Raw genomic sequence first — 12,083 nt, forward strand, 5'->3', positions numbered from 1 at the left:
CTCGGGCACCTATGGCCCTCTCTCGGGGGACTTTAGTTGGTTGGGTTTAGTCATTTTTCACATGGGTTGACTCTCGAGGGTTGGGGGACTTGGCAGGCTTGAAAAGCTGGTGGGCCAAGGGGAAGGCGAGCCAGCTGGGTTGGGTGAGCTCACAGCTCCTCTCCTCTGTGGAAAGAACAGACACCCTCAGGCATGCCCATGGGCAGCCAGCACCCACCTGCCACTGAGAGTGCCCATGCCGTTGGGACACCTGGGGACACCCCTACGGCCCCAAGCAGGAGAGTTCCCATGGATGTGTCCCACTCCCCTTTAGAGCCATTGAGGTCCTGGATGAAGAGTCTGGTGGTGGCATCGCCAGTGGCCACCTCTGGGGCCAGCCATCCCCGGACACATCTCCCTCCCTCTTCCCCTCCCAGCACCCTGTCAGACTGCGCTCAGATTGGGAGCCGAGGCCCGCAGAACTCCCACACACCTAGTCTGGGGCTTGTCCTTCTCCTCCGTCTTGAGGTGGCACTGGCAGGTGGAGGCCTTGCTGTAGCTGACGGAGCGCTTGGTGGACTTCTTCCACTTCCGCGCACTCCGCACAACCCGCTTGAAGATGAGGTAGAAGATCTCGCAGACGGTGAGGACGATGCAGATGGAGGAAGCTCCAACCATGAAATAGGTGAAGACCCTTTTCTCGGTTGGCCGAGCAATGTAGCAGTCTACAGTGTTGGGGCAGGGGTCCACGTTGGAGCACTTGACCAGCCTTGGCAAGTCAAAGCTGTCCCACATCTTGTGGAGGAGGTAGAGGAACAGGATCTCTATGATAAGCTTGAAGAAGAGACTGAACAGGTAGGTCCACCACAGCCCACCATGCTTCTTGCCCGTGTTGCTGTAGAGCTTAGGGCAATTCTCCCCGTTCTTCTCCCGATTCTTCTTTTCGCGGTCCTCCCGGTAGGCCACATGCATGATGACCAGGAGGGAAGGGCAAGTGACAAAGATCAGCTGCAGGGCCCAGAGGCGAATGTGGGAGATGGGGAAGAAGTGGTCGTAGCAGACGTTGGTGCAGCCTGGCTGCCGCGTGTTGCAGTCAAAGTCTTTCTGCTCATCTCCCCACACACGCTCCGCCGCCACCACGTAGACCAGCACACGGAAGACGAAGACCACAGAGAGCCAGATGCGGCCGAAGGCTGTGGAGTACTTGTTGACCCCGCTGAGCAGCGCCTGCAGCGTTTTCCAATCCATGGCGGCCGGTGGAGACCAGAGTCACCCGACCTGGAGAAACAGCAGCAGAAGCAGCAGGTGGAGAGATGCGATGGGACACAGCAATGGGGCAGCTCATCTCTTGCTGCACTTAATCTCATTGACCTGCCAGAATCTCTCCCTCACCACGTTATACTCATTTCGGGTAGAGGGACCATCCCATTCATGGACAGTCAAGCCCAGCCCCGCACTCTCCTGGTGATAGTCAGGGGTGACTCAACCTCTCTGCGCTTCCTTCTGACGGAGGCTTTATCATCAGGAATGAGCCTCCCGGCCAAGTCCCCGCCACCAAGTCCCCAGCCTGACTGTGCACATCGGTGTAAATTGGCAGCACAATCTGCTGGAGTGGGCCAGGATCAACAGCGGGAGGCCGTGCCCGGACGGCAGACCAGGAGGGCTGTGCAGGGCGCTTGGCATGTCAGCAAAGCAAAGGCTTGTGTGGACACCAGCCCTCGAGCTGGCACATCCCTTGGGATGGGGGCAGGAAGGGACCCCGCAGAGCATTTCCATCCCCAACTGCATCTTCCTTCTGCCCCACTGCCCACAGGACACATGCTGATGGATGCCAGGATGGATCCCCAGCACCCTGCCAGCCCCCTCTTGGCTGCCGCGGTGCTGGCTCCCTGTGGGGCACAGCACCAGACCAGCACAGCTCCCGGCCTGCGCACCCCAGGCTTGTCCTCTTTCCTCCCCAGGGTTTCATGCGGCTCAGCCAGGCTCCCCTGCGTGCCCTGCACCAGCGCGTTTTGGGGATGGATGGGGACCTTTACCATTAGGGAGATCCCAGGGGATCTCGGGCTTGGTCCCAGCCTTCCCTGAGCCTGTTTCTACATGGATAAAATGGGCTAAACCGGCTGCCATACTTTGCTAATGCCAAGAGCCGAAGGGGAAGTGCTGCTGCAGAGCTGGGATGCCGGGACACGCCGGGGACCGGTTTTCTCTCTTGCAGGTGATGCCCGAGGCGGCCCAAGCGGAGGCGAGAGCTGGGCTGCTGAAAGCGAGAGTCCGTGCGTGTCGCCGGCGTGTCGCCCTGGCCGGCACCCCGCTCCCGGCAGCGCTGCCAGCAACCCCGAGGACCTGTGCCGGCCAAACCGGCTCCGCAGCTCAGCCTGGGGCTGCCCCGATGCGAGGAGGGTGGCACGCTAAGCCCGACCCAGAGCTTTACTGCTGCCTGGATTTACAAACCCCGGGCGATTTTTACCCAGAGGTGAGTTGGCAGCTGTCGGCTCGGTGCTGTAAAGGTGTCTCGTCTGACCGAAGGTTTCACAGGATGGTGGGGTGGGTCTGTCCCCCACACCGTTGGCTCTTAAGGAGTTGCTTTGAGTAATGCACGCCGCTGCTGACGTGAGCACAGCGGGATTTGCAGCGTGCGGGTGAAGATCAGAACCCCCGAAGGACAGAGCCGAGCACCATGGAGACTTTTTGCAGCCTCTTTGCCTTCGCAAGAATTAATCCGGTTTTGCAAGGAACTGCCAAATTTGTGGGTCTGTGCCTGACGGCAAGGAGACACCGCAGGCCAGCTCCTTGCAAGCTGCAGGAATGCTCCCACTGCGCCCGCAGAGCTGCTGCGGGTCTGCAGCGCCTGGTGCTTGCATGGCTCTGGCAGAAGGAATGTGCCGAAGCCCCACGGGAGCCGCGACTGGCCCAGCAGGTTGGGGCTGGGGCCGGAGGGGCAGCACCGTGGCTGGCAAATGCTTCCAGGGGGAACATGTCCCAAATACCACCAGCCCCAACATTTTATTTCTGCGTTTTCTAAAAGAGACGTTTTGTGTAAGAAAAATATGGTGTTTTTTTCAGAGAAATGCTTTGTTTCTGGCTGTTGAAGAGCCCGCCTGGGGAGCACAGGACAGCCCAGGAGCCAAGGGGCAGCTCCAATTTCAGGCCAGATTGAAATCTACGTTCAACCCCAAGCGCTAATTCGTTCTTTCCCAGCTACTCAGGTCAAGCTGCACCGTGCACTCGCATTCCCACTCCCGAGGAGCCACTGCCCGTTGCCGATGCAGCACCCTCTGAGACGTACCTGGAGGAGGCTCAGGCTCCTTCCCCGCTCACCGGGGGCTGCGGGGTGGGAAGTCCCCAGCTTGGGGCATGGCCGGGGATGTGATGGCACACGGGCGATCAGGGTCCGCTCGTCCAGGGAGGGCTGCGTGGCACGGCGAGGCGTCCGGAGACTGCAAGGAAGGAACAGAGCCTGGAGCCTACAGGGATCCCTGGCCGGGGATACCCCACAGCAAGCCCCGAACCCACCGTTACGGTCCCACGCTGCTGACCTGGGGACGCACCAAGAAGTGTGGCTGAGCCAAGCGGGGCCAAGCTGGGGTCCCCGTGCCAGCGTGCACCAAGTGCCAGGGCAGTGCCTCTGCCTGCACCCACGCACCTTCTTCGCTCACCACCCCATCTGAAACCAGGAGATCCTCCTCCCTGGCAAACCCGCGGCAGTGAGCCAGGGTGGGGAGCAATTCACAGCGCTCCCGCCCAGCCCTTCGCTTTGAAATCGGAAGAGAGGAGCTGCTGCTTTCCCCTCCTCAGCCGAAAGCTGGTGCTGATGGCTGGAGCCTGGAGCCCTTGCATGACCCCAGGGCCAGTGCTGCTCACCACCCTGCCAATTCGCCCGTGCCCCCATCCCTGCCGGCAATGCTACCCACCTGCCCGGCACTCACATGCTTGGCTCAATCCAGTGCCAACTCCAGCCATGGACCCATGGCAGGGCGGGATGGGGATGTGAGCTCCGTGCTGAGACCCATGCCGGGGTGAGGTGTGCGGTGCCGTAGGAGCCCCGTAGCCCGGCCGGCGCTGGCCGGCAGCCAGGCAGAGCAGGGGCGATGCTCCAGGTGTGCTCGGCTCTGCCTTCAGCTCCGGTTTGCCTTCCGTGAAACCCCGCACCCTCGCCAGCCCCTGGCATGCCAGCCCGCTGCGTCACCACCGGGTCCTGCCCCACGTGGGTGCAGGGCGTTGGGCCCGAAAGCACCCAGCTTCTGGGGTGCAAATGCGGCAAAGCGGGGCTGTGTACTTTCTCGGGGGGGGCTCAGCCTCTTTTGGTCCCCGGGGAGGGCAGTGGGACAGAGGAGCAGAGCCTGGGGTGGCCATTCCTGCTGCTCGGGGTGCCACGCCGTGCCAGCCCCCTTCATCACTCCCCCCGGGTGCGCAGCCTGTGGAGTCCCGACGTGGCACTGCACGATGTCGGGGTCCCCGCCTTTGGCCACCGCAGGCACAGCAGCCCCAGCTGTAACACATCTCCCACCTGCACCCCATTAGCACCGCGGGGTCCGTCCCCCCACAACCTGCAGGTCCCCAGCAACCCCATGACACCCTGCGCCTCTCCCCCGGTGTGCTGGAGGTACCTGCCCAGCCGAAAAAGGGCCAGAGGAAGGTGGCCGGATCCAGGCAGCTTTCAGGGTAGGGAAGCTCTTTCCCGACTGTGTTGTCTGCAGCCCTCCCGCACCCAGGTTTTGTCTGCAGCGCTGAGTGTGTGTGGGGAGGGGAAGGGTAGTTTGTTCTGTTGCCAGTCACTGGGTGAGTCTGGGAAGCAGCTCCCGTAGAGGTTCTTGTCTGCACACATGCACACACATGCTCGGGTTGAACAACAAAGGCGGGGCAAATTCTGCAGTGAGATCAACAGAGCTGGATTCCTCTACAGGCAACACCAGCGGCTCCTGCCAGGTGATGCTCCGTCCCCTGCACGGGTGGCTCTGGGCACCGCGAACCTGGCAGCAAACCCTGGGCAAGACCAGGGTTGGCCAGGGACCACCAGCACCGGGCTCACACCATCCCTCCAGCTATGGGTCAGCCAGCAACCATTGCTAAGAATCACAAATTACGCAATTATAACCCACTTTTTAAATAGTTTTGCCTTGGTAATAGTTTTGCAACAGCTCATCGGTATCTCCAACCTACAGCGACCTGCAGCCACCGCCCTGCCGACGCCGGGGCGTCCCGGACGAGACCTTTCCCAAAGAACGGCACAGACCGGGTGCCAGAGCACGGTAGCGATGTCCCCACGCAGTGGGACCCTGCCCTGCCGGCTGCCTCCACTCCTGTCCTCATGGGACCTGGGATGTGTCCCTAAGGGGACCGTCCCTCTCCCCAGAGCACCGGTGGCATCCAGGGAGGCTGAGTCAGCCCTTCCCTTCCCTGAGCAGCCGGGTGTCCCGCTCAGCCTCCCCCCGCAGAGCAACCCCATTTCATGCCTCTGCAGACGTGGCCCGGGCAGGAATGCATTTCCGCTCGCTCGCGGTTTACCTGGCTTCTCGGCTGCCCGGAGGCTTTCCCGGCATCGCTCCAGCACACCCCAGGGCCAAGAGCACCGAAGCATTTTCCCATGCGGCACCTCGCCGGAGCCAGCCCTCCCGTGGGGACACGCTTGAAGAGCCCCGCCGGGTGCCCCATGCTCCGAGACGTTTGCTCCCAGCACTTGTGGCAGACAAGGAGCCGCTCACCCAGCAGCTTTTTGGCTCCAGGAGGTCAAATAATAAAGCGTGGGGGGGCTTGCCAGGCTGGGGACACAGTGGGGAGACGCCACGGGAATGGGAGCCCAAGGGACCTGAAGCAAACCCTCGTGGGAGCCTGGGGGTGCGGAGCTGGGCAAGCTTGGAGGAGGGGGCAGACACGGGCACCCACATCCCAGACAAGAGCAAAGCGAGGGCTCCGGAGCAGCCGGGAGCCTCCCCTCACCCAGGAGCTGCCTTTGCACCCTCCTATCAGCAGGATCAAGAATTTCAGCTATGTTGTAGAGAGCCGGTGTGGCAGGAGCTCCGGCAGGAATCTGGGGGCTGTGGCCTTTGAGATGAAAAGCCCAGGAGAGAGGGAAGACCGTGAGAAGCACAGGCAGGTCTGACTTCTTGCAAAAGGCAGCAGCTCCCTGCCCCATGGTGAAACCCTATAAGGGCCAGGTGAAGAGCAGGGCCAGATCCCCCCAGCAGCCTCTCGCCTGAAAGTTTGGAATTTCAGGAGAGGCCACGCAGCCACGGCGAGAAAGTTCAGGTGCCTTTTGGCACAGGCAGAAGATTTTCCCTAAGGCAGTTGGGTGGGGAATGGAAACACCCCGTGTTTTGCAGTGTCCTCCATAAAGGAAAAACCCAAGCAGTGGAGCAGGCGGCTGCCAAACCAGCAGGATCAGACCTCAAAGTCTCTTTAAAAGGGTCTTAAATGGGCCATCGCAGGAGGCAGCACTCGGCCGCCTGCTGGGGCTGGGACTCAGCCCTGCTTTTTTATCTCCAGGTCCCTGCCTGCCAACAGCATCCCGGCCATCCCGGCTGTCCCGCTCCGGGGCCACGTCCCCGGGGACGAGACCTCCCCTGCAACTGCTGGGGCACAGGAGTCACGGGAGCCTGGGAGCTGGCAGCTGGGGCAGCCGCTCGCTCCGGCACGCTGGACGTACATCACAGAGTTTCTCTTCAATTCCCAGCAAACAGGCGAGTTTCGGGCAGGGAAGAAACAAGGCCCCGACCTGTGCCATGGCACACGTGAGCCCCTCCACATCCCCGGCCGGGCTGGAGTTAGCAATGGGTTTGTTTTAAGTCTCCTCTCCCCCAAATTCAGGGGGCCTTCTGGGCACCCCACAAGCAAATACAATTCCCTGTATGATGATGCAAAGTCTGGGAAATATTCGTCTTTTATTATGACATTCCCCCAGTTTATTTGCTTTCCCACTGACACCGGTCCTCTCTCTTAACCCAGCACTCTGCGCCCCAGGAGGCAGGTCCCCCCCCTGTTTCTGCAGCACCAACTGGGGCAACCTCAGCTCCCTTGGTGCAGAGCACAGAAGCACATCAGAAAGTACAAGACAAACATTCCCATTTGCCCAGCCAGCCGCCACTGATCCCAAGCCGTGATGGTGCAAGACACTCGGAGCTTTGCGGAGCGGCTGCAATGCTCGCTCCGGGCGAGATAAAGCAGCACAACAACAAACGGCAACTGGATCGTCAGGTCTCTCGCAACGGGCAGCAGCTCTGGCTGCCACTTTGATGTGCAGAAGTGGGGCAGGTGGGCAGGGTGGTTGCTCTGGGTCTCATCTTTGCCGTGATTAGCGCTTGCAGCTGGGGAACACCTCCGGGTTTTGCTAATCGAGGACAGCCTTGATCAAGAGCGGCCAACCTTGCTTGAAAACAAACAGCCCAGCCCTAGCTCTTTAAATCAGAGGTGATGGCTTGCACACAAAGAACAGCTTGTATCCTCTGACGTTAAAGGCTTCAGTAAAGTAAATTTTCAGGTGGATAATCCAGCAAGCACAGCAACGAGAGCGGACAGAAGGAAGGCAGAGATCAGCGCAGCTTCACTTAAAAAGAGATGGAAGAAATCCACCTGTATTTCACCATCTGCCTCTCTTACCCCAAAGGTCTCCAAACTCACCGGTGTCAGCGCAAGGAGCTGCCATGTGCCCAGAGGGTCCCGGGCTGGTGGCAGGGATCCCCCCAAGGGCTCCTCCACCATCCCCACCCTCGTGGGACGACCGGTCCGGTCCCTGCCCTCCCAGCCTGCCCTCGGCATCCCTCCGGCCACAGCAGTCCCTCTGCCTCCCCCTTCAGCGCACCCAGGCTGGTCCCTTTCCCCAGGGTGGGCTGTGGGAAGGAGCTCAGCTTTGCCCACCGAGGGTCTCAGGTGGGAGCTGGTTCATCGGGTCAGGCGTGCTGCAAAGTGGCAGTAACTGCAGTGACCTGACACGGAGAACGGCTCCGGTCCGAAAAGACACGGCAACGGCATCCCTGCCCCGTGCTGCTTCTTTCGCAGCAGAGCCACCGAGTGCGGGGGCTATTGGTGCTCATGGAAAAAATAATAATCACACCCTCTAAATAAAGTGAAACCAGTAACAGATCGAGCTGCATGTTCAATGTTAATGTTACTTATGAGTGCATTTGCCATGAAATTATTGTTAATTATTCATCCTGGCTAATGCTCAGTTACCGTTGATGGCCTTAGAAATTGCAGTGCTGCCTGAGTCACGGCAGAACGGGACATATTACAGCAATAAACAAGATCATATTCTGCCATTTAATGTTATTGTTTAATCAATGGTTGGGGTGTTTTACCTCTCCTTTATTCACTTGTTTTGCTTGGGTGTTTTTCTCTGGCTGGGCAGGAAGAGCTGGCAGCCCACAGCGGGCTCTGCCTGCCCGGCCGGATCCTCACCCCCGTGCTTCGCCAAGGTGGCTGCTGCATCAAGCACATGCTCTTGTCCCCACTCAGCTAATGACTGTTATTAATGACGATCACATCAGTCTGAAATGGCCCTGACACTTGTGGTACAGCTTACGCAGGGTGAGGGATAGGAAGAGGGGTTCCCTGGGGGGCTCAAGGGTGACCATGCTGGCTGGCCCCTCTCCCCTGCCACCTCCAAGCTGGTTTGAAAATTTGTGACATTTTTAAATTGCTCCAGCCTGTCCCTGGCAGCCCACGGCTGCAAAGAGCTCTGCCACCTCTGTGTCCCCAGGGACGTTCACACCTCTGGGTGTGACTGCCTGTGCCCAGTAGCCCATCTTAAATCAAGAATTTATTTTTTTTAAAGCCTGGGATTACAGGGAGAGAATTAAGCTGTCCTCCTTCCTCGCCTGCATCCAGTGCCTGGTGAATGCAGCAAGAGTTTTGCCGTTGACTTGCTGGGTGTAAGGACAAGCCCTTCTCCAGGCAGCGCAGACCTCGTCACATCCCGTGCATCCCAAAAACCACCCGCTGAGCCGCGGCATTCCCCCTCTCTGGCCAAAGCCATCCCTTCTGCCCAGCTCCAGGGACTTCTCCAATTTTCAGTGGCTTTTCTCCAGCAGACCCGAGCCGGCAGCCAGCTGTTTGTCACTGCGGCTGGTCCAAACCCAGCCCGGAGCTGCCCGTGGGAGCGATGCCTTTCCAGGGGTGATGCAGCCCTTGCTCCCCTCTTGGCAGTGTTGTGCCCAAGGAGCAGGAGAACAACCAATCTGGCCATCATTTCTGAGGGACAGAAATTTTTATTCATGGCAAGGATACCCTCAGGACCAGCTAAGCCAGACCGGCTGGGAGAGGCTCGACCTCCGGGCACCACTGGCAGTTCACAGCCACCACGGAGCTGCTTGTCCTTGTCGGCTCTCGGGGACCGCACGTGTCCTACAGCACCCGGGTTTACCCCAAATTCGGCAGAATGATGTAATGTGCCTTCCCCAGGACGGGAGAGGCAGAGAGCCTTTGAGCACAGCCCGACTCCGAGGTGCTGCCACCCCCAGGGCTCCTGCACCAGGGGGATGGAGGAGGAAGAAGAGGAGGAGGAGGGTGCAGGGCAGATGAGCGGCTCCTTCTTTCCCCCAGGCAGCTCTAGGGAAGAGCCTCCTCCTCCTCGGACAGCGTGTCGGGGCTGGAGGCCGTGGGGGGGATGGAGACCGTGGGAGGTTTGTAATCCGCTCCATGGAAAACCTGCCCCACCATGCCCACGGGCTCGGTGTGGGAGAGCGCGCAGTCCTGGCCGTGCTGATGGCTGTCCCCGCTGCCGGCCAGGAGGCACTCACGGCACCGCTTGCCGATCAGGTAGGCGGCTTCGACAAGGCTCAGCATGACACAGACGCAGGCAGTGACCACCATGAAGAGGGTGAAGATGTTCTTCTCGGTGGGCCGGGAGATGAAGCAGTCCACCATGTTGGGGCAGGGAGGCAGCTCACACTTCACCAGCCGGGGCAGGGTGTAGTTCTTGTAGAAGCGGTAGAAGATGTAGAGGAAGACCACGTCCACGCCAGCCTTGAAGATGAGGCTGAGCAGGTAGGTCCACCACAGCCCCCCCCGCTTCTTGCCGGGGTTGGGGTAGATGCAGCGGCCGTCACCCCCGCCGGCGGCACGGTGCCTCTGCTCCTTGGCCTCCCGGTAGGCCACATGCATGATGACCAGGAGGGATGGACAGGTCACCAGGATGAGCTGCAGGGCCCAGAGGCGAATGTGGGAGACGGGGAAGAAGTGGTCGTAGCAGACGTTGGTGCAGCCCGGCTGCCGCGTGTTGCAGTCAAAGTCCTTGTGGTCGTCGCTCCAGACCCGCTCGGCCGCCACCACGTAGACCAGCAGGCGGAAGATGAAGACCACGGAGAGCCAGATGCGGCCGAAGGCTGTGGAGTACTTGTTGACCCCGCTGAGGAGCCCTTCGAACACCCCCCAGTTCATGGTCCCCCGATCCTGTTAGCTAGCCTGGGAGGAGAGAGAAGACACAGTGACACCAAAGAAGCAGCGAGAGGTCCCCATCGGACCACCTGTGTGCCCCAAAGCACCGACCCACGCTCCTCGGGGACCGTCTCTGACCTTCGCTCGCATGCGGGGACACGCACCCCAGCACAGACCTGGTCCGGGCGACGCGTCTTCGCAGACCACCATCCCCCTCCGCGGGGGTCACAGGGACCCGGCAAAGCATACCAGTTCTGCCACGGCAAAAGCATCCTTCGACCACCACCCGCTACCGTCCGCGGCTCAGCCCTCTGCCATCCCGCCCCATCTCTTGCCTCGTTGCCCAGGTATTTGTTTTTAATTTTCCTTACGTTGCCAGGCCTGGCCCAGGCAGAAAACAAACAGGAGCAGCCGGGGCATGACTCACCCGGCAGCTCCGTCCTCTCCCATCGCTGGAATCTGCCGTCGCCTCCGTTCTCCCACCCGGGGAAGCGTGGGAGAAGCCCTGCGCCAACCACGCCGTGCCCATGCGCCGGAGGGAGGCTGTGCCGGGCACAGCACGGCGTGGTGAGTGGACACCAGTAAGCTGAGGCTGCAGGCAAGCTGGGGGGGCTGCACGGCCCCAGGCAATGCCGAGGCGCTGACCCAGGGCTGGGCGGCCACAACAACCGCTTGTCATCCGCTGATCTCAGCCCGTACCAGCCCCAGGACCCTGAGCAGCTGATTTCACCCCGGATTGCATCGTGCCGGATAAACGCATCCCACGCAGCATGGGGCCGCAGCCGAGCAGGACTCCCCGGGGCTGCGTTTGGCACTGACTCTCCTTAAACATTTTACCTATCAGTAAAATAACAAGATTCCCCCGCGCTGGCAGAGCTCTCGGGGGTGAATGCATCCCGCTGCTCTGCACAGCCTGGCCCGTGCAACACGCTTGCTTGCAGGGCTGGGGCGGCCACACACGCTCCCTGGGCACATACTTCCCACGGGAGCCGGCAGCTCCCATCTCACCCAGTTGATCCCCAGGGATGTGCTCGCAACCCCCAGATTTCTCCTTCCCCGTGCACGCTTCCAGCAGCAGCCCAGAATGCGCCCATCACCCCGGCGTCAGGTCGGGCTCTGCGACATGCACCCTGCAGCAGATGCACCTTCCCCAGCCTCAGCACCATCTTACCAAGGGCCGGGGGCTGCAGAAGAGGAGTATTTTCATGCCGCTTACCTGCGGGGCGTCCCTCTGCCGAGGCCGGCGCTGGTGCCGGTCGGTGCTTGCCCACGGCAGGAACGCATCGCCCGGTGTGAGAGGTGCCGGCGCCGCATGAGTCATCCCTGGGTTCCTGGCAGCGAGGAGGAGATTCCCAGGGGGAAGGAATGGGGTTCAAGGCAGATCCCCACATGTCCCGTAGGCTGCCAGATTACCTTGGGGCGAAGGGCTGCCCCGCAGCGTGGGGGGGCCCAATCCTGCTGCCGTGCAGGGAAGGGCTGCATTGGCTGCCCGACGGTGGGCAAGGGTGGGTGCTTGGGGACCTCTGCCCTCAGCTGCTGCAGGGATGCCAGGGTGCCCAGCACTGTCTGGGATCCCTTCACCCCTCCCTGCGCCCATCTTCCCTCGCTCGGAGTTGCAGGGGTGACGTGGCCGAAGCCCTGGGAGCCCCCGCCCGAGGCACCGAGAGCCGCTCAGCCGAACGCCTCCCTTTATCAACCCTTTTTACTCAAAACTTTGCACCATGGCAATAACTTAA

At 60.8% G+C, this 12,083-nt stretch overlaps 2 protein-coding genes across 2 annotated transcripts; both read right to left on the reverse strand.

Annotated features, from left to right (window-relative positions):
• Positions 1 to 423: 423 nt before the first annotated feature.
• Positions 424 to 1,227, reverse strand: GJB3 (gap junction protein, beta 3, 31kDa). Its single transcript, XM_010575998.1, has one exon. The coding sequence runs from the start codon at positions 1,225 to 1,227 to the stop codon at positions 424 to 426; it is 804 nt and encodes a 267-aa protein (XP_010574300.1).
• Positions 1,228 to 9,519: 8,292 nt separating this feature from the next.
• GJB5 (gap junction protein, beta 5, 31.1kDa) lies at positions 9,520 to 10,350 on the reverse strand. The gene has a single exon (XM_010576316.1). The coding sequence runs from the start codon at positions 10,348 to 10,350 to the stop codon at positions 9,520 to 9,522; it is 831 nt and encodes a 276-aa protein (XP_010574618.1).
• Positions 10,351 to 12,083: the final 1,733 nt, after the last annotated feature.

The sequence above is a fragment of the Haliaeetus leucocephalus genome, unplaced genomic scaffold, assembly GCF_000737465.1.
Source record: "Haliaeetus leucocephalus isolate CR32 unplaced genomic scaffold, Haliaeetus_leucocephalus-4.0 Scaffold517, whole genome shotgun sequence".
NCBI lineage: Eukaryota > Metazoa > Chordata > Aves > Accipitriformes > Accipitridae > Haliaeetus > Haliaeetus leucocephalus.

Bases quoted from the DNA above. Each gene is read 5' to 3' on its own strand.
- GJB3 (XM_010575998.1), bottom strand. From the start codon at position 1,227: ATGGATTGGAAAACGCTGCAGGCGCTGCTCAGCGGGGTCAACAAGTAC.
- GJB5 (XM_010576316.1), bottom strand. From the start codon at position 10,350: ATGAACTGGGGGGTGTTCGAAGGGCTCCTCAGCGGGGTCAACAAGTAC.